This window comes from Peromyscus leucopus, chromosome 12 (genome assembly GCF_004664715.2).
Source record: "Peromyscus leucopus breed LL Stock chromosome 12, UCI_PerLeu_2.1, whole genome shotgun sequence".
Classification (NCBI taxonomy): Eukaryota; Metazoa; Chordata; class Mammalia; order Rodentia; family Cricetidae; genus Peromyscus; species Peromyscus leucopus.
Genome location: NC_051073.1, coordinates 21,156,259 through 21,182,155, shown reverse-complemented (window position 1 = coordinate 21,182,155; position 25,897 = coordinate 21,156,259). Strand labels below are relative to the sequence as shown.

Below are 25,897 nucleotides of genomic sequence, written 5' to 3'. Positions count from 1 at the left end.
AAGACATTCTATTAGCTGTGTTGTAATGAATTAAATAATACCCAGAAATTCTTTTACTTTCACTTCCAGCTTGAAAATATATTACAACCTTTCTAATATGAAAATTAATTTAAATCTATTTTGTTTTATGACTATAAGGTCTACAAATGTCTTAGAATCTGTAAATGAATTTAAGACTGGTAACTCTAAAGCTTTTCTTGGAAAGGATTTTGCTTCATGAGTCTAAAAAGGGGATCACGATAACCTGGGAACAAGGACAGACAGTGGATATGGGGAAACTCCTTCACAGTTATAAAATTTTAACTTAGGTCTTTGTAAATTGGCCCCTTGAGTTATTAAAGGCTAAGGTATGTCTTGCTTTTAGCTTGGCTTAGAAAACCAAAAACATACTTTAGTGTAATGTGGAATTATGTTTCATTTTAGTTCAGCTAATCATAAATGTTTTAGCTCACACATGTCATCATACAAGTTTGCATGACCTAGATGTCTTGGTGTGGGCATCATCTTATAAATTAGCAATGTACTGCCTCTTATCTACTTGAAAAAGGAAGAGAGACAAGAGAATGTGATGGGAAAGCTAATTGTTTTCCACATTGATTGTCTTATTAAATAGCGCCTTCATTGTCTCAGAAATCTGAACTTGTTGAAGAACTTGTAAGCATTGGCTATCTCAGCAGCTTGTGGTTCTTGGTCTCAGCATCATTGCTTAGGAACCTAGCAACCATTTCTTGTTGTATTTTCTCATTTCTACTTAGCATATATTAGAAACTACAGTGAGAAAGTTCAGGCTTTAGATAGGCATTTCTTTGACTTTTGTGTATGAATTTCACTTCTTAGTAGACGTACAATCTTGAGCAAACTTTTTATTTGAGTTCCAGTTTTCCTTCTTTCTGTAAATTTGAAGTGACTGTGTAGTTATCGTGGGATTTGTTTGTTTTGTCTGGTTTTGATAGCAGGCATCGGGGTGCTGGTCCCTTCACCTCAGCTCTAGGGGTTTCACAAATACTTAGTACCTTAAGTAGGCATGACTCCCTGTAAAACGAAGAATTGCAAGCTAAGCTATAGACATTCTCCAAATATCCAGGCAGCTTGCTTTGCAGGAGAATTGCTTTGATTTTTAAGTGAACACTTTAGGATATGTAAGACTGTGGAAAGCAGATGGCAAGAAAGAATCACTATGCCTGGTTTTAGTCATTCGCCAGTGGTCAGTCACTGTCAACTTGGGCTTTTCTCCTTTTCTTTTGTTTTAAATAGATTTTTGAGATTGCTAGCATGGTTGAAGCATGATGTTTTATGTCTTACCTCTCTTCTTTTATTCACCTAAACTTACAAGGCTATGGGACTGGACTAGGCCCTCTGCATAAGCCAGACAGTTGTGTAGCTTGATCTGCTTAATGGACCCCCTGACAATAGGATTAGGATCCATCCCTGGTGCATGAGCTGGCTTTATGGAGCCCATTACCTATGATGGGACACCTTGCACAGCCTTGATGCAGGGGGAGGGGTTTGGACCTGCCTCAGCTGAATATACCAGGCTCTGCTGACTCCCCATGAGAGGCCTTACCTTTTAGAAGGGACTGGGGGATGGGTTGGGAGGGAAGTCTCGGGAGGGGGAGAGGAGGGAAGAGGCAGGGATCTGTGATTGGTATATATAATGAATAAAATAATTTCTTAAGAAGAAAAAGAACAGTTTCTCATGTTACAAACTCAGTAAAAATTTGCTGAATATTGTCCCACTCAATAACTGAAATTTTGTATACTTACCTAATTCCATTGTATATTTGTTTCTACTTTTACATTATTATAAACAGGCCATTATACTAAAAAAAGTTTCTACACATTTTACATGTTTTCTTAGACTAGATTCCCTGTATTTAATTATTATATTAAAGAAGGTATAATGTAAATGCTCAAAAGTGATACCTGTTCTCAAAACAAAAACAAAGCCTACTCATTTACTCCACAGTCTCTTCAGTTTTACTAAAAGAAAGAAAACTGAAACCTAAAGACAGTTTACTCTGGATTATATTTCTAGTCAGAAGTAAAATCTAAAGCTCTGAGACTTTATCACTCCCTTTTATGAGAACATTTTTACAAGATCATTCAGGCAGAGAGTTTCGGACTATTTTAATTAATTCTATCGTGGTAACTGAGGACCCTCCTAATTTTATAGCCATTGTTTTGGTTTTGTTAATTTGTTCACTAGGAGGCTTGAAATAATAGAAAATGAAAAATAAGCATTTATTTTACTTTAGTGCACCCTCAACTCCTTTTTGATGAAAACTATTCTGAGTCCGTCTGGGTTGATTCGAGCAGTTAACCCTCTCCTTCCAGCACTTAGCAGTATCAACATTGTGCAGTATCAACACCTAACAGGAGCAAGGGGGGCTTGTCTTTGTTACCTCAAGTTCCCGCCCTTGGCTAGTTGTTTTACAGGGACCCGTAGGTATTTTCTTGAACTTTGTATTTTCTCATGATTTTTTAAGGTTCATTTCATTTTTAATTACATGTATATGAGTCTCTACATATGGGTTTGTGCACATGAGAGTGCAATGCCCACAGAATCCAGAAAAGCACATTGGACCCTTTGAGTTTGAGTTAGATGTGAATGGGAGATGCCACACGTGGGTGCTGGGACTTGAACTCAGTTTCTCTGCAGGGGCCGTATGTGCTCTTTTCTGCTAAGCCATCTCTTCAGCCCCCATTCTTTAAAATGATGCCATTTAGATTGATTAGCTTGCAAGAAATTCATCACGAAAGTCCCAACATGGATTCTAACTTACTGGCTTACTTTCACTGAATGGAAACCTTGCATAATCTCTCAAATACTACAAGTATTAATAATTCTTAATTACAACAAACACATCTCTATAAAATATGTGTGATAGTAAGACTGGTTTAAAACCACTGCAATATAAATTATTCAAAGTAATTTGATAGAATAACGCAATGAATTTGGCAATATCTGGCATTTATAACAGCTGTTAAATACTAGGCAACCATGCAGGGTGGGTATTTCCTTTTGAGAGGATGAGAATTCAGATAAGTAGAGCACCCTAAATGTATTATAAAAATAACACCTTTAAAAGAAACATTTCTTTTAAAAAAGAAATACTGTTCTTAGCCATTCTTGTGTTTTCATTGTTAAGGTCTATTTGAATAATGATGGAAAATATTTAAAACATAATTATTTACCTATACTTCAAATAGAAATAACAATTTGTTATTGTTATTCATATTTCAATTAGAACTAATGTTTATCTTTGCTAAAGAACGTTCTGGTACAGATGGCAGTGACTGAAGCCAGCTGCCTCAGTTCTTTTAGCGCTTTTGACATCAGCTGACTGCGGTATAGAGGACGTGCAAGTTATAAACCTGTCGGTTAAATAGGACTGTGTGAAAGCTTTCCCTTTGCAAACTCCTGGGTTTAGAGCAGCTCCTAATCTCATTTTCACAGAAATAGCAGGAACGTTTTTGGGGAGTAACGAGGGCTGTTTTTTCTCTGCTGTAAATACTACTGTTAAAGGCGGTGCTGGTCTTTTTTATTTTTTGAAAAGCTACTTTAAACATTTCATTTGGAGTGCAAAGAGAAAGGCTACAGTTTATATTATAATTTGATTGATACATTTGCCTTTGATGTTTACCTGTAAGTGGTTTCATTTTATATCTAGTAAATATGGGTATTTTAAAAGAGATTATGAGTCTGTGCCTGTAAAGAGAATGTGTCCGTTGTTGTCTTTTCTAATGTGCATACCAATGATTTTCTTCCGCAGAAACCCGAAAATGCTACCAGCCCACCACCACCTTCTAAGCAGGAAGCTGTAGAGGTGGAGCTCCCTCATGTAGGGCGGTTCATGACCGAGTCAAAGGCGGGAGGGTATGATGACGAGGTACCTTGATTGCAGTGCTGTGCACCGTCTGCACTCACCCTGTAGGCATCACCGTTTGCACTCACCCCGTAGGCATCACCATAGCATCACCGTAGGCATGCCTGCAGCCACGTTCCATCGCTGCGTCGCTGCGTAACATTCAGCTTCGCCTCCTGTGTTGTGAAACTTACCAGTTACTAACAGAGCTCGGAAATTAAATGTAACATGAAGAAGTGCGCTTAGAGAATAGATGAAAGAATCATTTTGTTTCTGGAACTTTATTATCCAGGAATAACTTCAGTTTACTCTCAGGCTGACAGACTGCAGTAAGATTCACTCGACTGCATAATAAACATTTCGCATTTAAAAGTAATTGATTTTTTTCCCTAACCTGTTTCACTTGTATAATTTCTTTTATACTTTGCCCACCATTGCCTGCCACCAGAACAGAAAGCCCCACAGCGTGGTTACAAGATGGACAATTGATGTTTTTGCTGCTCTAGACTCAGTCTGTCACAGCGAATATGATGGCTGGTGGGCATCCCTGAGTGCCTAGCAGGGCTTTCTTTTCCACCCCACCCCACGCCGGGTCTTCCCACTTCTCTTCTGATTGTCTCATCTTCTTAGCTGTGCCACCGACCTTCAGGCGCTTTTGTTTCTCATGTGAAGCTCTCTTTCATCCAACTGAAACTGAGATGTTTTAGTTCATTAGAGTGTTGCCATCCCTTTTCTGCATTTTCTCTTGAAACTCTTTAAATGGTTCTTGTCTGTGTTGGAGAGAGGGCCAGAGAAGCAGTTTTTGAATAGTGACAGAGATAGGGAGGTGGGAGTGATTGAGGAGCAGAGAGATTTGTTGGATACCACAACGTTTTAGTGTTTGTATCAGTGGATAAGAACTGAATGTGTGTTAAATATTTTTTCCAAATATCATTTATTCCTCCAAAATGTATTCCCGAGTTTTAATTGTAATTTTGTAAGGAATAATCATCAAACTTCAAGTGTGATAAAGCATTGGTATCACTGTGCCAATATGAGAAAGTGTGTCTCCTGAAGGACTAGATTTAAAAGCTGGGAACTGGCAGGGGGATTTGAGGGTTGGTATAAGCAGCCAGTGAGTGGTGGGCACACTGCAACCCTCCGTGTATAATCCAGAGTCAAAGTGAGAGTAAGTTTTGATGAATTGGAGGTAATGACCATAGGGTCGAAATTACAGTGAGACAGCTTCATAGTACTTAACTTCAGAGGTATTTTAAATACAAACAGCCAAGAATGAGCCAGTTTGAGAACAACAGTACTTAAATATTATAGATAGTATTAGTACTGTGTTACATTGTTCTGTGTTTGCTCTTGAAAATTATCCAAACTCAATCATTTTAATAACAGTACTAGTTTATTACGGAGCACCTAATTGCTTGTTTTCAGTGTGAGCTAATTTCGGCATTTGTGAAAGAATTGTGATTACTCAACACTATCTTTCGTGGGAAAGCTTCTGTTACTGACAGAATTGAGTGTTGTGATGTAGTTGGCATCCTTGCTTAACAGTGCATGTGCCTTAGACTTTTTAAGATAAGCTGTACGGATGGAACGCTGTTGCTTACAGATAGACAGGTTGTACAGTTGTACAGAGGTTCCTATCCCAGGAGTGGGAGAGGGATTCAAATGGAGTTCTTCACAGGCTCACCAGTTTTGAGCAAATGTACTGTTCATTCATTTATTTACTAAGAGTTGGTGCTTTTTCCTAAACATTCTTGGAAAAGCATTCACTTTTCTAATTCGTCCAGAAGGGGGAGCCATTCTACAATTCTCAACTTCAGAGAGGATGCCTTTTTGCAGTTTGTACAAAGGCATCCTGTCCGCCAGCTGTACCACTGCACAGATGACTGAGTGATGCTTCTGCTTGTACGTCAGAACACAGTCGCTCTTTTATAAACGCATCCTTTGATTTGTAAACAGTAGAGAATAGGGGTTTTAAAGTTGCATGTAAATAACTCCTTTCACTCTGTTGTGGGTTTTTGTTTTTTGCTGTTAACCTTTCAGAAACTCTTACTTTCAATTTCTATGGCAGATCATGATGACACCCAGTATGCAAGGTATTATCATGGCGATAGGTAAATCGAGGAGTGTGTATGACAGGTGTGGTCCTGAAGCAGGGTTCTTTAAGGTACTATTAACATTTTCGTCTCTAAAAAATGTAATGTTTTACAGCATCTTGTTTCTTTAAACAGATTTCTGTTTTCTTATTTGAATCATGACAACCTAGTGTTCTGGGGGCTGCTTGTGTGTAAGATTTTAAAATCCTTTTCCCTTTTTAGTGCAGATAATTAAAGAAAATCAGAACAATTGATCTGACTTACTACAATAATATGTCTTATCTGCTGTTAGTAATTTAATCAAGAAATTAAGGATTTTGAAAAGCAGAAACAGGGACTGTGCAGTTGCTTCTGGTAATGGTTTATTTCTTCCTTAGAGTTCAGACAATGGGTTGACCAGTATTTAAAAGTGTTTCCTTTAATTTTTCTGTTTGCTTTAATTTTTCTATTTGATACTAAACCGATTCTTTGGTGTTTTCTGAAAATTATTTATTCATGTATTACCTTTTGCTTTTTGTTCTTCCCTGTTTTTTCTTTGTTCTGAATTTTTACTGTTCTGGTCAGCTCAAGGAACAGGAGGCCATTGAGTTGATTCTATTTCACCGTCTCACACCTTCCCTCCTAAGTATGTGAGCTCTCCAAGGTTTTGTTATTTTTTTTTATTTGAAAGATGAGAACACTGTGGTGTGTTTTTCTTTTAGATTTACCAAACGACTTCATGGTTTTTTGCTCTGTGTTTTTTTTTTTTTTTTTTTTTTTTTTTTTGGTGTGTGTGTGTGTGTGTGTGTGTGTGTGTGTGTGTGTGTGTGTGTGTGTATGTTTCCCCTTCTTAGGGCTGTTTATTTAAAAAGGGTCGGTATTAAGAATGTCACTTTTAGCCGGGTGGGGGTGACATAGTCCTTTAATCCCAGCACTTGGAAGGCAGAGGCAGATGGATCTCTGTAACTTTAAGACCATCTTCATCTGCAAAGTGTGTTTTAGGACAGCCAGGGCTGCTACACAGAGAAACCCTGTCTCAAGAAAAACCAAAAAAGGAAAAGAAAACTGTCAGTGTCTAAAACTATCCCTTTATCTTCTATACTTCATCATCACTGGCTCTGTTTTTCAGAACCCACACCCCCTGCTAGTGTTTCTTCAGCCCAGTATAGAGAACAAAAGCAGTGTACTTACTTGCCTTCTCAATAAGTGCTTTTGAATTTGTTGGGATTATTCTATTTTACTGATATTTCTTACAAATTTTTAAATATCCAACTTGAAGTGTTAAATTGTAAGCATTCTGGCAGACTGCTCCCAGGACAAATTGATTAGTCTCTTAAGATCTCATGCAAGAGGTTAAAAAATCCCTCCCTTAACAAGACATAAAGTCCACGAGGGAAGGAGGAGGGCATTCAAAGACATTTGCAGCAGTGATTCTGTCTGGGCTCCTTACTGGGCTCAGGCCACGGATGGTACCCTTTCCATCCCCTCCTGCCTTAGTGAGGGTTTCCAGTGCTGGGAAGAGACACCAGAGCAACTCTTATACGGAAAACATCTAATTAAGGGGGCTGGCTTACAGTTTCAGAGGTTCAGTCCATTAGCATCATGGCAGGACATGGCAGCGTGCAGGCAGCATGCAGGCAGACATGGTGCTGGAGAAGCAGCTGAGAGCGTTACATTTTGCAGGAAGTCGACTGACTGTCACACTGAGGGAGGCTTCAGCAAAAGAGACCTCAAAGCCCGCCCCAACAGTGACACACTTCCTCCAACAAGGCCACACCCCCTAATAGGGCCACTCCCTTTGGGGGCCATTTTCTTTCAAACCACCACACCTCCCCTTTGTCCTTCATATCCCTTTAATTGCCCCCACACATACATTTAACTTTTGGGGGGTGTAGTTTTCTGTGTTTGTCATTGGTTCTCTCTCTACCAGTTGCTTGAGTCTTTTCTTACTGTTTATTAATTTTAAATATGTCTTTTTATTATTAAATTGTGTGTCTGAGTTTTTTCTGCTTGCATTTCTTCTTTGCATCACTTTCATTCAGTGCCCACAGAGGCCATAAGAGGTGTGAGATTCTCCTGGAACTGGAGTTTCAGATGGTTGTGATCCATCATGTAGGTGCTGGGAATTGAACTCAGGTCCTCTAGAAGAACAGCCAGTGCTCTTAACCACTGAGCCAACTACAACCATGATGTTACTGATTTTGTTTTCTTAGGAAAAAAATATTTTTACAGCTTAAATCTTCAACCTGGATTGAATTTTCTTTACTCATGCATAGCTCATTGCTTTGAAATCTGTTATTATTACCTTGGGTATTCATATTATTCATTTTTGTATTTTATGTATTTATTTCCCCCACCTCTGAAGTATTGGGGTTTGATGGACAATGAAAGGAAAAACATGCTATAAAGCAAATGAGAAGCAAGTTTGTGAGACAGGGATTGTGAGACAGTAGATATGTTGTACCTCCTAGTGTATAATAAACAGAAATACCCATATAAATGCTATACTTATACAAATTTTCAAGATACTCCTCAGAAAATCAGCAGTTTGAAGGCTCATTTGTGGCTGTTAACATGTGAGACTTGGGGGCTTTATTAGCATTTAGACATCCTTCTGGTGTCTCCTTCCCTACGTCCTGCTCTCCACCCTACTCTGATACTGCTCACAGCTCTGTGTCCAGACCTCCCCCACAGAAGGATAGCTGGAGCCTTCCAGCATGGACCTGAGTACTGAGTATTGGCATGTGATGGCTGCTCCTGCCTTCCTCTATTCCTTGAATTATATAGAGGATGTTGTATTCTTTTCAGTACCTAATTTATAACTGTATGGGAAAGATGTTTTTCTCTGTGTCTTGAACATTACCAGGAAAACCTTTCTTAAGTTGAATTTATAGAACTTTTTGATTGTGAGAGAAAACTTTAACTCTAGGCCTGAGTAAGTACTCCAAACTATGGCTTAGTTATGCAAAATGATCAGACCAATTTTATGCTATTTACTGTTACTGTGTGTATGTATGGGCACACACACATCATTACACACATGTAGAGTTCAGAATACAACTTTTTGGATCTATTCTCTTCTTCTATCTTCATATGAGTTTTGTGGGTGGAACTCAGATTGCCAGGCTTTAGCGCGAGTGCCTTTACCTATAAGACATACAGTCAAACCTGTTGGTAAATGATATACTTGCTTGACAGTGATTACCTTATGAATTATCATGGGAAATATCCTATGGAAATTGCATCTTACAATAAATAGAAATGAAGAATGCAAGTTAGGTTTGAGTAAGTAAACTGGCAAGATTCAACTCTGATTTAGAAAGAGTTGCACAGGGACCCTTCAATAAGGGAATCGACTTTGTGTATGTAGTGTGAAATTTCGAGTTAATAGACAGGCAGTTGGGGATAAGGTATTCTTCCAGGTTCCTTCTCAAGTTGACTTTTTTTTGGTAGGATTGGTTTCCATTTTAAATGGAAAAAAATCGTTAAATGAAATTGTTTAAAGAGAAGATTCCCAAGAAAGTTTAAAATTGCTCCAATGAGAAAAACTAAAATCAGAAGGATAAAAAGTAATTGACAGTTGTAAAAGTCTAGTTGCTGAAAATATATGTACATGATGGAGCAAAGGGGTCATATTGCAATTATTAATCTGGGGTTAGCTTTTATTTTCTTTGGAAGATAGATTTTTTTGAAATTGTTGTCTGCATCTATTACAGTAGTATCCTTAGGATTTTATGAGGTAAGTGAACCTCTGTATTATGGAACATTGTGCTTGATAGGGGTATTACTGCTTCACATTAATCATCTGAAATTGATATGATGTAGTCACTCCCTTTGACATCTACATGCCCATTGCCAGTGCTGCACCTTTGTTACTCTGTATATGTAAAATGTATTCTTTTACCTTATGAAAATGCTTTAAAGTACAGTGGTAGTACGTTACAGCGCAACAGATAGCCACAGAAGGAAGAGCTGCCCATATAACCAGCCATCAGGCCCTGAAGTGGAACTCCTGAGGGGCTCCGGGTCATCTCTGCTCCTTCCTGTAGTTCCCTACCAAATACATCCATCACCCTCTGTTGTTAGTGTTTGTGTTGGACCTTATGTTCTAGAAACCCTCTAATCCTTGTTCTTTTCAGTGTGTCTGCATTCACAACATGGTTAGAATTCTATGTCATTAAATGTGCTTGTAGTTTGCAGGGTGTCATACATGTAGACACAATGGCATTCCGTCATGACTGTACCATTATCTTTGTTTCCACTCGACTATTGATTGTTATAACAATTCATAAGGCATGGGCCTAAGTCCAGTGGATATAGTTAATGTAGCTATGGATTGAATTTCTGCCTGAATAAATCTTATTTTCTAGTGCAAACTTTGGTTAAGTTGAAATTAGCCTGATGAATATAAAAGTGAATAAGGATTACATAAACCAAAAAACCAGAGCTGGTATCCAGAAAGCTTCTTAAAGAAAGTGACATTTAAACAACTAATGCACACATCAAAACACGGGCTATGAATGGATTTTCTCACTTGCTGTTTGACAAAGCACATCAACTCTCTGCCAGCTGTTTGCTCTGTCTCTTTCTGGTTAGGTAGGCATATTCACTTAAACCTACTCATATTTGTACAAGTTCTTCTGTTCATAAACATACTCAACACATTTCTAACTTAAAGTAGGGGTGTGCTTTGTCTCTTCATTTGGTTTCTTCCTTTATTTTCCCATAGTATGGTGGGCCACACGTCATACACTTATATTATTTTTCTCTTTGTTTTCTATTGGACTTAACAAAATGGATTTAAACATTTTCTTAGAGAATACATGTCCATCTGTGACACAATGAGGAGCCCATGGGACTAGGATCTCAGCATTCCTAGAATTCACTCCTGTTATAGGTTAAGAAGTTGGTACTCAGGAGGACTCTGTCAGTAGGTGCCTAGTTTAAATACAAGTTTTCTCACTTAGTTCTGCAATCTTGGACAATATATTAAATTATCTGAGCCATTGTTTCATTGAGGCCTCTTAAAAATTAAAGGACATGGAGAACTTATTTAGAAATAACTTATTATATAATATCTGTCACAAAAAGCTTAGTTGAAAATGTTGGTTATAAGACTCTGATTGAGAGTTTTGTTTCTGGATATTTGGGTTACTTCTAGCTGTGATACAAATGTAGGAGAGTAAAATTGGGAAGTCAAAATGTTTGCAGATTTTACGTGCTGTTAAACAACTGTCATATTCCTTCAGGTATATTGATTTTTAGCTTTATTGACAATTGTCTGATGATAGAGCATTACAAAGTTTAATCCTTGATTAAAATGTGTTTGCTTTTTTGCTGAGCATCAGTATCTTTTCAGACGTGTTTGCCTGCTGGTATTTATGATAACTGTTTTGTCGTTTTTGTTTTTGTTTTTTGAGACAGGGTTTCTCTGTATAACAGCCCTAGTAGCTGTCCTATAACTCCCTCTGTAGCCCAGGCTGGCCTTGAACTCATAGAGATCTACCTGCCTCTGCTTCCCTAGAGCTGGGATTTTAAAGGCCTGTGATAGCACGCCTGGTGACTTTGTTCATTTTTTAATATTGTGGGAATTTTTATTTGTTCATGTTAAGTGAGATAAAATAATTTATTCATCAATAGTTTGCCAGCTGTATTTTGCTGTTTATAATTTGTATTTTACACTTATTTTGGATATGACTTTTAATAAGTGACTTTTTTCATAGATCTAAGAAATTTGCATGACTGCTTCTGAAATTATACAAATCATTAATTCTCCTTCGTTTTGATACTTGGATTATTTTAAAAAGGAACCAGATATTACTTTTCAATCTGTCATCCTTTGCCATGACTTTTAATAAGGTTTCATTTGCTTGATATTTATCTTACTTTTTACATTGTTCTTAGATGCATAAACATTTTGTTACAAAATGGTATTTGCAAGTTATGATGAACATGGATAATATATTTATATATTTATCTTATCAAAATCCTAGCTTTTAAATAAATGTTCAATATAATCTCTTCATTATGTCATTAAACTGTTCCCCCAATAAATACCTCATCACTTGCATTTATAGCTGTTTATTTCATATCTGGTTTTATCATGTTGACTATAGACCATAGTGTATTCTCAGTGTTAGAATAATGGTAAGAGATTCACTTGTTGAGTAGCATCTTACCAAGTTCACAGTCAAAGGTTTCAAGTAATGATGATTGGTACTAGAATGTAGAGATGGGGCGGTACTATATTGGATCTTATTAAAGTCTAATGAAAAAGCTAAAACAAATACCAGGTCTTTAATGGCCCCTACCGTACTTCATATTGCAAGAATGTAATGTTTTTGCAGTAGCTACAGTAAAAATAATGAAAGATTTGATTAGGAACATAACACAGAAGTGGTTTGAAGCAATCTATCATGTTCCCTTGACTCCAGTGGCACTTGTGTAGACTCTGCTGGATGAAATCTGTCCATTTCTATCAGTAGTTGAGGAAGTATGGATGGACTCTGCTGGGTGAAATCTGTCCATTTCTATCAGTAGTTGAGGAAGTATGGATGGACTCTGCTGGGTGAAGTCTGTCCATTTCATTCAGTAGTCGAGAAAGTATGGATGGACTCTGCTGGATGAAACCTGTCCATTTCTGTCACTAGTCGAGAAAGTATGGATGGAGAGCATCATGACTGGGTTCACCTTGGAAAATTAGAAGACTCACACTGAGCAAACCTAGGAGAGAAGCATATAAAATACCAGGGTGGATAATGTATACAGTTTTCTTAAGTTTAGTGTATATTGGTTGTTAAAATTTCACGTGCCTCTTCTCACCCAAAATTGGGAAAATAGGGCTTTTAAAAGACATCTCTGTGCAAAGTGCATATGTGCTATTTAAACACACAGTGACACTGATAAGCTTATATGTCAAAATATATTTGATTTTTAGGGTGATATTTAAGCACAGCAATAAGACTTGACATGTGTATCTGAAGAGAAAGGTCGTTTTTCCCCTTGGGAAAAGTATTTTGAAATAATTTGTTTCACTATAAAAAATGAATATCTGAATATCTTCTTTTATTTTTAATGCTTGTTATGTAGAAAGGACTGATTAACCTTTTAAGTGTTATGTGGCATAAATAAAATATTCAATAAACGTTTTTAGTTATTTTTCCTCTAAAATATAGCATCATAGATTATAGGATTACTTGAGGAAGTTATGCATAAAAAGAAAGTGACGAGAAGAAACTAATAAACCTTTTATTAATTGAATAGATTTTTTTGTAACGTGTCTTGCATGCAGCCTAAAATACTTTATGATTATCAGACTTAGAATTTAGATTTAAAAATGAATGAATATTTTGAAAGTGTTATGTTTAGTTATGTGGGCTTCATGTGATGAATACAGCTGTATTTGATATGTTAGTCTACACATATTTATAGTTCTAGATCATCTAGACTGTGCCTGTATGCTGAAAGATGTATTAATATTTTGTGTTATTTGTTCTCAGTTTTGAAGTATTTTATAGTTATAAAGGAACATGTGATGCTATAGCATATATGATCATTATTACTGTAGTAACAACATTGAAATACTGTTGTAACAAAACAACCATTTTGAGGTATTGGAGGCCCATGGCCGTACTGTGAGTTGTGGCAGGGTACTTGTGGTAGTGGAAACGCCTCCAAGAGCCCGGGGATCTCTGGACTCTCATTGCCCTTTGGGTATGTATCTAGTGCAACAATCGCAGCACAGTGGAGAACATCACAGCATCTCTAGTGAGGCCTCAAGACAGACGTTGACTAGTCTCTGACCCCACGAAATGGATCCCACTGTGAGCGAGATGCCCTGGTTTATCACTTCTGTGTGTGGGAACATAGATGATGGGATAAGGAAGGCCCTATGGAGTTAATTATCTAGAAAATTCTTTTAAAGTGTGGTATATAGGGACTCTTCAATGCACCAGCTTACTTACCCATTAAAAGGTAAAAATAAACATTTAAATAATTACAGTTATAATAGTGAAGAACTTTAAATTATAATTGATCAAAACTTTTGCTCTTGTTTTATTTTCTAGGCAATTAAATTGGAATATTCAAGGCTGGTGAAGTTGGCTCAAGAAGATACCCCTCCAGAAACAGATTACCGTTTACATCATGTCCTGGTCTACTTTATCCAGAACCAGGCTCCCAAGAAGATCATTGAGAAAACGTTACTCGAACAATTTGGAGATAGAAATTTGAGTTTTGATGAAAGGTAATATAAAAATATAAAGCATCTAATTCACATGCTCATACTTTTCCTATTGTGCTGGTTTTGGTTTTGGTTTGCTAGTCACAAGTGTAGGTGTGTCTGTGTACAAAAACACAATAAATATAACACAAAACTTATCTTCCATTAATTTCAATATTTGCTTTGCCATTTCTCCCAAATTTCTAGGTATGACCTTTTAAAGTCTGAACTGAAAGTAATTTGGGTAATGTCAAATTATCAATAAAGAAATAACTCTTCTATGGAAGAAAAATATTATTTTTCAACATCTGTTCTGGGCAGATTTTAGGTCAGATAATTTTGTTGTCAGGCTTTTATGATTTATCCGATGTAGCAAGGCTCTGACCTACACTGTAGGAAGCCAAGAAGGCCCTCAGCTTAGACAAACATAGCCCTCTTCCACATACTCCCAGTAGCTTCCAGAAGTCGGAAGGTGACATCAGTGGAGAGAAATGTCTAGCCATCGAAAATTCTTTGCTATAAAGGAAGATATAAAATAGTGAATTTTGTTTACCTACAATTGTTGTCAGAATATCTAATGAAACCCTAATGTTAATTTGTTTTCTAGTTAATTTGAGTTTCATCAAAAAAGTAGACCTCAGATATAAAGGTTCAAGTTAATAAAAGTTATTTTTCTTTACTTATCTTATTTTTGAGACACTATATAATGCTGGTTGCCTTTTGGAATTCACTGTGTAGACCAGGCTGGCCTCAAACTTACAGAGATCTTCCTGACTGACTCCCGAGGGCTGGAATTAAAGGCGTACACCACCACATCTGGCCCTTTTTTAATTCTCTAAAAAAATTATTTGTGTTTGTATTTATGTTGGTGGGGAGAGAAGAGAGACATGCCTGCTACCGTGCATGTGTGATGGGCAGAGGACCACTCTGGGCAGTTGTGAGATCAGCCAATTGACCCTACTCAGGTCCTCGAACTGTTGGGCCACTGCACTGGCACTTGTGGAGACTTTGTTTTTATGTGTGTTCCATAGTTTAGTTTTATGCAACATACTTTGACAGTTTTTATGGATTTTGTTTTTGATTTAGAAATGTATTTCTTATATTTGAAGGTGTCAAAACATAATGAAAGTTGCCCAAGCCAAACTGGAAATGATCAAACCTGAAGAAGTAAACTTGGAGGAATATGAGGTAGTGTGCTTGGGGGAAATACTGACCTCTAGTTGATGTATTCCATATTCTTCATTGATTTCAACATAGCACAGGCTGGATTTGTATAGATGATAAATAAAAGTTATATTTTAAAGTTAATACTAAGTTAATTCTTTGATAAATAATTTTAAGGTGACTTTGGTACAGTTGCTTATAGACCAAAATGTTTTAAAAAACATCTTTGGCTTTTATGTTCCTACATCAGCTAGTTTTCAATTACTTTTATAGAGAAATTTTCTGCTTTAAAAAGTGTAATAGATTGCATTAGTGTTGAAAGGACAAAGATTTATGAAACGCCTACTAAGCATTCTTCTAAGCACTGCAAGTGTATTGACTGACTTAATCCAGATAACAGCTTATGAGACCGTGGGACAACTGCCCAGAGTGCTCCTCTGACCTCTACACATATACCACGGCAGCCATGTCTCTCTGTTCTCCCCACCAGCACACACACAAACACAAACACATTTGTTTAGAGAATTCAGAAGAGCCAGAAATGAGGGTGCATGCTCTTATCCCAGGTAGTCCTATTACTGGTCAGTGCATGAGCACTTGAGGTACAGAGACAGGTGTTGTCTGAGAGTATGCACACACACACACACACACACACACACACACACACACACACACACACCATGGCTTATCAGATTTTTGTGTGTGCACAAAATCTTTTATTAACATTGGTTTGAGTATATATTTTAATTGACCAAATTCAAGCTTCTAGTATTTATTTATGCTTTTTAAATTAACACTATTTTTGAATGTATATTAAAATTACTTTTATGTGTATTTTTTGTTAATCTTTGCTCTCATTTACAAACTTTATTTTGATTACATTTTTAAATTAGAAGACAAGACAGTGGTTTCATTATACAGTTTCACTGTGTGAATAGGTCTTTGCTAGGATCACATTTGGTCTCCACATACTCTTTCTCATCTATCCATCTGCTGGTATTACATGTTTGGTTTTTTCATCAAGGTTTTACTTCTGTAGCCCTGGCTGGCCTGGAAACCACTATGTCCACCACGCTCACATAGTGATCTTCTCCCTAACTCTGACTTTTTTATTTAAAAGATTTATCTCTCTCTATAGGTATTTGTCTATATGTATGTCTGCACCCCAGAAAAGGACATCATATTGCAAGGGACTACAGTTGTAGACAGTTATGAGCTGCCTTGCGTTTGCTGGGAATTGAACTCAGGACCTCTGGAAGAGCAGCCAGTGCTCTTAACCACAGAGCCATCTCTCTAACACCACCTTGCATTTCCCTTCCTAAATACCCGTATACGCTTATGCTCTGTCTTGTGTATATTACCTGACTATATTTCCATATATTTAATATATATACTTTCCTATTTAAATGTAAATTTTGAATATGAGAGAAAGATGCTATTTTGTCTTTTCTGTTTCATTTGTTTAAAATGCTGATTTCCAGTTCCATCTAGTTCCCACAAATGTCATAATTTCATTCTTTAGGACTGAAAAAAAGCCAGTGTGTGTACACTACCCATTCTTTAGCCATCCGTTAATGGGTGCCTAGGCATAGTCCATATTTTAGTATTGTGAGTAATACTGCAGTAAACGTGGAGGGTTAAATGTCGCTGTGGTGTGCTAATTGATATTCCCTTGGGCATGTGCCTCACTCAGAGTGGCAAAGCTGAATATCACGGTAGCTTTATACATTTTCTGAGGAAGCTCAATACTGATTTCCTTATCAGCTCCCTATTTTACATGTCCAGCAGCAGGATGTGGGGGTTCCTTTGTTCTTGCACCTTTCTCGTTACTTACTGCTCTATGAACTTACTTACCTTAGATTTAATAGGTAATAACTCATTACAGTAACAGAGAAGATAAAAGTATGCATCTTTCAAGAACATTCTCCCATCTACTAAAGGGTGTTAAAAATAAAAAGCACAGAAAATATTGCAAATATGTAAGGTAGTGAATAATGAAACATTTACTTCTGTGACCAGAAAAAAAGTCAGTAATATGGCAAATTAAGCAAGACTGAAAAAGAAAGTTATCTTTATTTGCACAGTTTTATGTAGATACTGAAATAACAATACAGATTCCAAAAACTTTAGCTTTGAAACATAGAAATCTTGTTACCTACTGACTTTTATTTCAAAACAAATAATTAAAAATGAAATTATTTTTAATAGCATTATTTTTAGTAGCATAAATCTATGAAGTACGTAAAATTAAATTTAGAAAGATAAGTACATAAAATCTTGGAAGAAAATTATAAAACTTATTTGGAGACAATAGAGACTGAAACATACCCATGAGATATTTCAGATACTTGCTATTGAAAATGTACTGGTTTTTCTCTAACATAGTGCATAGATCAAATATAATTTCCATAAAAAAATCTAGCACTTTGTCTAATGGAGCTTAATAATCTGGTTGGGAAATGCAATGTACCCTAGACACCCTAAAAATGACTAAAATATTATCAAGACGCTGTCTTCATAAAACCTTTGTAATAATATCCTGTATGAACATGTATCCCAGAAATAGCAAGCAAGTTTTTGATTAACTGAAGTGCCTTTATTAAGTAATTCTGAGGAATGAAACTGGATATCATCTTTACTTCATGTATAAAATCCACTTCAGGGGGGCTGGAGAGATGGCTCAGAGGTTAAGAGCACTGACTGCTCTTCCAGAGGTCCTGAGTTCAATTCCCAGCTACCACATGGTGGCTCACAACCATCTGTAATGAGATCTGGTGCCCTCTTCTGGCCTGCAGTCATACATGCTGTATACATAATAAATAAATCTTTAAAAAAAAATCCACTTCAGTTGAGAAAGCTTTCTGTATAAGGCTGTCTACAAGTCAAAATGAACAGAAAGCCAAAGAAAATTATTTACCTATAAGCAAAATGTATTGAGTACAGAGTTATGACCAGAACATAAAATCTGGAGCAGTGATATTTCAGAGTATGCTTTCTCATGACCCGAGTTTGTCATGTTAACTGTTGATTTGTGCCTTTTTTAATTGGTTGATCTCTTCTGATTCATACTCATGAGGCTTGCTTTTTAATTGTTTTGAATCTGCAGTCCTTTCTCGGGTTACTTCCAAAGATAAGATCACTCTATTTGTATTCTGAAATTTCACGTTCTTTCCAACTGAAGAGTCTCAATTGTATAGGTATTTAAACGGCACATCTTTTAGCTTCTAAACAAATCTCATCCTTTTGTTTGCTCTCAATTCAGAATAAATCAGCAAACCTTGACCCACGTGCCTGTCTAGCTCAGCATCCATGCTGGCAAGTGCTCTTTTCCTGGAAGAGCCTGTGACTGCTCACACACTGCAGTCCAGAGTGTTTCTGCTGTGGGGGCTACCTCGGCAGCAAAGCCTCCTCCCTTTGCAGGGGAGTTCACTGCTTGAGTTCTAAGGCAGCTCCTGAGTAGGTCACATGATACTGGGCCAATTATGTATGTTTGTGAAGATCAGCTAAGAGTATCAAATTGAAATTTTGTTTACAGTGAAGGGCAATGTAGAGAACATTTCTCTCTCCATTTTTTTTGTCAAAACTTCCTTTTAGATGAATCCAATATTGATTTTATTGTTTTTTGAAATATTTTTATTAAACATTTTAAAAACAAAATTCCCCCCATTCCAGTCTTTACTATTACAACAATTTATTAGTAAAATTTATACTGAAGAATGTTTTATAAAGAAAAAAAAGCAATTTGATTATCCTGCCATTTTATTATTTTATATTTTATATTCTTTATCTTTTCTTTATCATCCACGACTAAATTACTAAAATGTTTTTATTTATTATTATACTGAGGTACTATATATATATCACTGAAGTTATTTTAATTTTGAATTCATTTCTCCTCATTTGCATAACTCAGAAAAGTGCATTGTTTTTTAAATATTCTTACCATAGTTTTACTCTTTTCACTTTTAATATGTTATATACAGGAGTGGCATAAAGATTATAAGAAATTTAGAGAAACAACTATGTATCTCATAATTGGACTAGAAAATTTCCAGAGAGAAAGGTAAGATAGATTGGACAAATATGGGGGAAAAAGTTTGTTCTTGTCATTAATTCTGTTCAGTGATTGTCATGCAATGCAAATTATGCAGTATACATTTTAATGAACATTTTAGTTTGTAACAATTTTGGATTACAGAATATTGCAAATTTAATACAATTAGATCACAGATCCTTCATATAAAATACATTTTCTTTTCTATACTATACTTTTTTATAAAACTTATCAAAAAAGTGACATTTATGTCTTTTTTAATCATTTAATTAAAATTTTTTCGTCAATAGTTTCACACATGAACACATTGCATATTGAACACTCCCACTACCTCCCCTCCCATCTCTCTCCCCGTCCTCTCCAGCTACTTCCCACCAGTTTGTCTCAAGCATTCATATCTATTCATTTTGTTTTGTGACCCATTGAATTACCAGGGTTGAGTTTGACCATGATTTGTTGTGACCATTGGTTTGGATTTGTCCACTGGAACCTAGTGGAACATAATTTTGTGTGAAATCCATTCCTAAAATTTGGAGAGTCAATGAGCTGCTAGCTCAACATGTAGAACTAGTTAGTTTCCCTGAAATCTATCTGGGACGTTAGTGACTGTTATACTTCTTCTTCATCTAATAAACGTAAATCAGAGGTAATTCTTGTGCCTTTATCTGAGGCCCCAGGTACCATATAAAGAGCACCTATGATAGAGCGGTGTTCAGTGATGATGTGCTCCTCTAGTGTGCACAGGCCTAAAGTTTACACCCATCACACACTCACAAAGGATCAAGTTTATCTGTAGAAATTTCTAAATAATACACATATTTAAAATCAAAGATAATTTGTAATAATTTCAATTTGTATAATTATGAAATTGTTATTTTAACTTTTTCTTTTTTATCGAAGATAGTTTTTAAATAAAATATATTGTGTTTATGAATTACCCTCCCCCACATCTTCCATATTTTCTCACTCACCCGAATCCACACCCTTACTTTCCTTCTTTTATTAGAATAGAAATAGGTGTCTAAAAATAATATTAATAGTAATAAAATAAAAATATATCAGTATTTTAACTATTATTAAGAAAAAAACTTTTATGTACTTGTCATTTTTCTTCTGTGATAGCTTATTCATTTCTCCATATATTATTTAATTTCTATCTTAGTATCAACTTACTTAACTTGTGATTTTTTGTAAGAGACTGCTTTATTTTCAATGCAGTGTCTTATTGCAGCCAAGCAAAATGACTAACCTGTCTGTCTGTGTGAATAACTGTAGAAAGTTTATGGTGTGCTTTTAATGACAAGCGGGCATTTATTTCTAGAATGGAACTGCTTAATACAGTGTTACCAACCATGACTGGCAGTTTAAATTTCCATAATTATATATTCGATTTCTTAGGAATACTGGCCACCATCTTCAACCCACTTGTGACCAGTGCCCACTCTAGGTAGTAGAGTGCTTTCCAAGTACCTACAGCTTATCTAGCCATAGATTTCTAGCCCAATAGTGGTGCCGGTTAGGAGTTTCTTCTCGCAGAAGCCACTGAAGTCCTATCAGAACGTGGTTGGTTACTCCCGTAGTGGTTGTGCCACTGTTGCATTGGGAGGCCTGTCTTGCTAGTCCAGTTGTTGTGATTGTGCCATAAGGTCTTGCCATCAAGTTTGGGAGTGTAGCCAAAGGGTACAGCCTGTAGTGTTTGGGGCTCTGCAGAAACCTCAGTGGTCAACAATTCTAAAAGAAACAACCCATACCAGGAATTCAGTTTATTTATTCTCTTCTGGTGTTTGGTAGAGGCATTGTTGCCCTGCTGTAAGGTAACTCTGTTTTAAGAAGTGTGTGTGTGTGTGTGTGTGTATGGAAGCTGTGTAGTATGCCTCTTTATGTCTTTTTCTAAAGGTCTTTGGTGTTATTCATCCCTCTCCATACTTGCTCCTCTCTGTTACCCCCATTCTCCCATCTCAGTTTGACCCTTCCTAATTTGTTCCAGTAAGTTTCCAAATTGAAAGTATGTTTCCTACTTTCAACCCACCCACCATTTCCTGTGGGCATTTTCTCTTTTATGTTTTTCCTCAGTGGCCATAAATTTGTGTATACATAAAAAAACATTGCATGAGCTAAGTGATACTTATAAGTGTAAAGTAAACAAAAACACAGTCTTTTCACAGGAAAATACTGTGTTAAACACATTGATTATTGGCTTTCACATCAGTCTTAAATTTGGGCCACGAGTGGACAACATCAAAACCCAATATACTGGAGACAACAGAAATAACTACTGAAGCCTTCAGCGGAGGCCTTTCTCCCATTTTTTATTTTAGTTCTTTTGTTTTTCTTTTAAGATGTGTCTCCTGCCGCCAGGTTTTGCTCTTGTTAAAAAAGTGTGTTTGTGCATTTCATGCACTGGATTTTTTTAAGTGTCATATAGAATAGACATTTAAGTATATTCTTAGATTATTTTATTATGGGTGTCCCCTTTTTCCTTGTGGCCCTATTGGCCACCAGTCTCTAAGGACAAGGGACAGAAGCAACAACAGATGTGGGCCTGTGAGCCTGTGAGCATGACAGATATCTATCTCTCTGGGAGACAACCTCGGTGAATCTGTTAACTTTATTCCAGAGTACAGAATGGTAGCTGGGGGATCACCTAATTTGCATTAAACTGTACACCTATCATAAAGCTCCCAGTACAAGTCCTAGACTATCTTTGGAAGCACGGTCCTATTGTAACATTCCAAGCACAATGTCTACTTACCATATGGGCAGCAGGAGGAAGGCTTCTGTAGGGAAGTGTGTCCAGGGTCTACTAGAGATATAAATCAGGCATCCAGGCCTAGAGACAATCTCCAAATAAAATCAGGTAGAGAACTGGGGTGGGGATAGGGGGTAGGGATGGGGGGTGGGGGGTCGTTGTCCATGTTGTAGAGTTCAGAGAGAGCTCCTAAGCCATGGTAGACTCCAACCTCCGACTAGCAGGGCCTCCTAGCATTTTATGATTGTAGATTGTTTTATAATAATGAAATACTAATATCATGTGTTTATTTTAAGTTATATAGACTCCTTGCTGTTCCTTATCTGTGCTTATCAGAATAATAAAGAGCTCTTGTCCAAGGGTCCTTACAGAGGGCATGATGGAGAGTTGATATCGCATTACAGAAGGGAGTGTTTACTGGTGAGTATACATAGAATGTGTTTGCTTTGGCCACAGGCTGGACACGTTTTCTACATTCTCACATAAGTAATTGACTATAAACACTGTCAGGATAAAAACTGTGGTATATCTGCATAAAATGTTTTTTAAATGAAAGATGATTGCTTTCATTATATTTCCAGAGCTTATCATTATTGCCACTTTTTTTTTTGCTGAATCGTGAAGAATAATATTCTATATAGCAAATAACTAGTTTCCTGAGACTTATAAATCATACTGGATTTAGTTTGCATATTATCAAAATTTCATTGAACATGATGCCCTTATTTGCAGCTGGTAGGTTTTTCCTCAAATATTTCAGTCTCTTTAAAATATCATTATTATTGCCGATTTTTAAATGTTACTTTGAAAATGTTTTTCTCTACTTTACATAGGTAGAGCTCTTGACTGATGCACATGGTATTTATTTATTAGCTAGCCTTCCTGTATGACATCATAAATCCCCCCAAATTTATTTGATGGCATTGAACTCACTATTAATTTTGGCATCACTCCCTTCCACATTGTAAACCATTAAATACTAATTGTTTCTCCTGTTTAAAAATAATGAGAAAAACCTTTCTAGGTTTGTAATATGCATTAAGTATAAGCAAAAGCATTTTTAAGTGGATTTTTGATGAAATATTTTCTTTTAGAACTATTCATTTTACATTAATTTTAATGTGAAGTGCTGTCTTTGCAGTTTTTAATGAGATTGTGGAAGGTTGCGATTTTCTTTTTCTTTTTTTTTTCTGTTGCCTTTGTTATGTACAGAGGTTTTCCTAAAAGATTTGTTTTTGTGTATGGTATCATTATACCTGACTGCTATTTGTCCTAATACTGTTTGAACATATTTATCATGTCATCTGTAGTGCAGGTACTCCTTTCTTAATTGTAAGATGAAGTAAAATGTGTTTTCTTCTCTCATTCCATTAAGAAATTAAATGAGCAAGCGGCAGAGATGTTCGAGTCTGGAGAGGGCCGAGAAGTGAATAATGGCTTGATTATTATGAATGAGTTTATCGTTCCTTTCTTGCCCTTGTTGCTGATGGATGAAATGGAAGAGAAGGATATCCTTGCTGTGGAAGACATGAGGAATCGATGGTGTTCCTACTTAGGGCAGGAAATGGAATGTAAGTTGAACCAGTGCTGTTAAGCACCCGGGGTGGGATAATGCAACAGAAGATCCTGTTTGATCCTGTTTGATCTTCTGTAGCACTTTCCTCTTCACACTGGAGCCATTTGCCTCCTTTACAGGCTAAGATGTGCCCAATTCTGTTGCCATGTCCTTTTAAAAAACATCTCATGTCCCCCAAATGGCAGTAATTCCGTGTACTTCAAAATGAATCTTCTCCTATAACAGACCTACTGTAGGCAGCTCTTTAATTTTCCTTTGTGTTTAGATGGATCTAATTATTTGTATTTGCAGCAACCCTCCAAGAAAAGCTGACGGATTTTCTGCCCAAGCTGCTTGACTGTTCTACAGAGATTAAAGGTTTCCACGAGCCACCAAAGTTACCTCCCTATTCTGCCCATGAACTCTGTGAGCGATTCGCCCGAATCATGTTGTCCCTCAGTCGTACTCCTGCTGATGGAAGATGAACTGCCCACAGGTCCCACATGCTACAGAAGCTCTTTTCTTACCACATCTTCCTGTCACGGGATCTGCTTGCTGCTGCTAGAGTTTTTAACTTTTTATTTTAATAACTGCAAAAGACAAAACGACTATGCCGACCTTAACGAGACTGCAAACAATAAAGCCGCGAATCGCATGGCACTCAGACTTTGTTTTATCTGGAACCAATGTCTAATTACAAATCGATTGATTTCCTGTGGCAGAACAATGCTTTTGCCACTTTCTGTTGCAGTATTGCCTCTCAGTTTTCCTTATCAACAGCTTTCCATTAGTCTGGAATTTCCAAGACTAAGCCATTAAGTGTTCAGCACTGTGTATGATATCTACTATTTGGTAGCTTGTAAATGAAATCAAAGAATAAAGTTTTATTTATGGCTACCTATGTGTTTGTAAGCAGGTATATTGCATAATGGTGTGTATTTTAGACATATAAATGAATTTAGTCATGGGGTTGACATTGGGTGATGCATAGAATAATAGCCCTTTTGTTTACTATAATGGTACCATATTGGAATTGTACTAAGTATTTAGCACCTCAGTGTGTCTATATCAACTGAATTCTTGGACCTACATATGTTGTATTCAGTCAAATTTTCACTGAAATGAGTGACTGGGTTTTAAGTCAAGCTGCACTGAAACTTTTAACCTTTTCTTAGATTGAATGTTTGTTCCTTTATGTATGTGTAAATAATATAAGATGATTATTTCAAGAGAAACCTGATAACAGTACTTGAATAAGGGCTATTGTGAAATTTAAAAAGAAAAATGTGCACATATACACACATACATGCACATACATGTATTCTTCATAATGGAGGGCAATGTTTTTCATTATATAATTATTCTATTTTTGTAAATTATATACTACTTTAATTGAAAAATGTCCTCTACTAATCAATGCTGTGAATGAAATTGATACTGTTTAACTAGGAAATATAAGAATCTTAACTTTTAATTTGCCTCCGTTTTTTTCAAAAAAGGTGAAAGATGTAGAATATTTTATAGATGGAACTACTGTTTTAAGATCAATGAAGTGATATTGTGAATGAAAATCTAGATTAATGCTTTAAAGGTAATCATGTTACCACCCATCTATTTTTGAATTTATAAAAATTCTTTATAAATGATACTTTGTTAGCATAGTAAAATATATAAATATGTTATGTGTATATATGTTTGTTGTAGCGTCGTCACAAAACCAATACTTTCTACAAGTGCCTCTCACAAAAGATTCAATAGAGCAGTGGTTCTCAACCTTCCTAATGCTGCAACCCTTTAATATGGTTCCTCGTATTGTGGTGACCCCCCCACCATAAAATTATTTTGTTGCTACTTCACAACTATAATTTTGCTACTGTTATGAATCATAATGTAAATATCTGATATGTAGGGTATCTGATATATAATCCTAAAGGGGCTGAGACCTGCAGGTTGAGAACCACTGAAGCAGAAGAAGATGAAACAATCACTTATGTGATGATTTTGCAAAGGGAATGTTGTATGGCAAGGTAGCAATGAGGAGGCATCGGGACCCTACCTGTGTAAAATTAGATGTTGCATATTGTGGGTATCAAAATGTGTTTGGCTTTAGAGTTTTTTACTGAATAGACTTCTGCACTAGTCTTTATGTCTTCTTAAAAGTCTAGAAACTTCACATGTGCTGTTGCAGTTTTGCTAGTTATCTCATATTTTCTGAT

At 36.4% G+C, this 25,897-nt stretch overlaps 1 protein-coding gene across 4 annotated transcripts in view; it reads left to right on the top strand.

Annotated features, from left to right (window-relative positions):
• Usp25 (ubiquitin specific peptidase 25) overlaps positions 1-25,363 on the top strand; it is a 107,335-nt gene extending 81,972 nt beyond the window's left edge. For 2 of the 4 annotated variants that reach the window (XM_028874781.2, XM_037209660.1), the window contains 8 exons: positions 3,774-3,890; positions 5,935-6,030; positions 14,005-14,183; positions 15,269-15,347; positions 19,307-19,386; positions 22,423-22,546; positions 23,502-23,697; positions 23,994-25,363. In XM_028874781.2, the coding sequence (XP_028730614.1) occupies positions 3,774-3,890; positions 5,935-6,030; positions 14,005-14,183; positions 15,269-15,347; positions 19,307-19,386; positions 22,423-22,546; positions 23,502-23,697; positions 23,994-24,166 (1,044 nt within the window). In that variant the 3' untranslated portion in view covers positions 24,167-25,363. The remainder of the gene's footprint in view (positions 1-3,773; positions 3,891-5,934; positions 6,031-14,004; positions 14,184-15,268; positions 15,348-19,306; positions 19,387-22,422; positions 22,547-23,501; positions 23,698-23,993) is intronic. The other 2 variants (XM_028874782.2, XM_037209661.1) reach the window with 1 other exon arrangement.
• Positions 25,364-25,897: the final 534 nt, after the last annotated feature.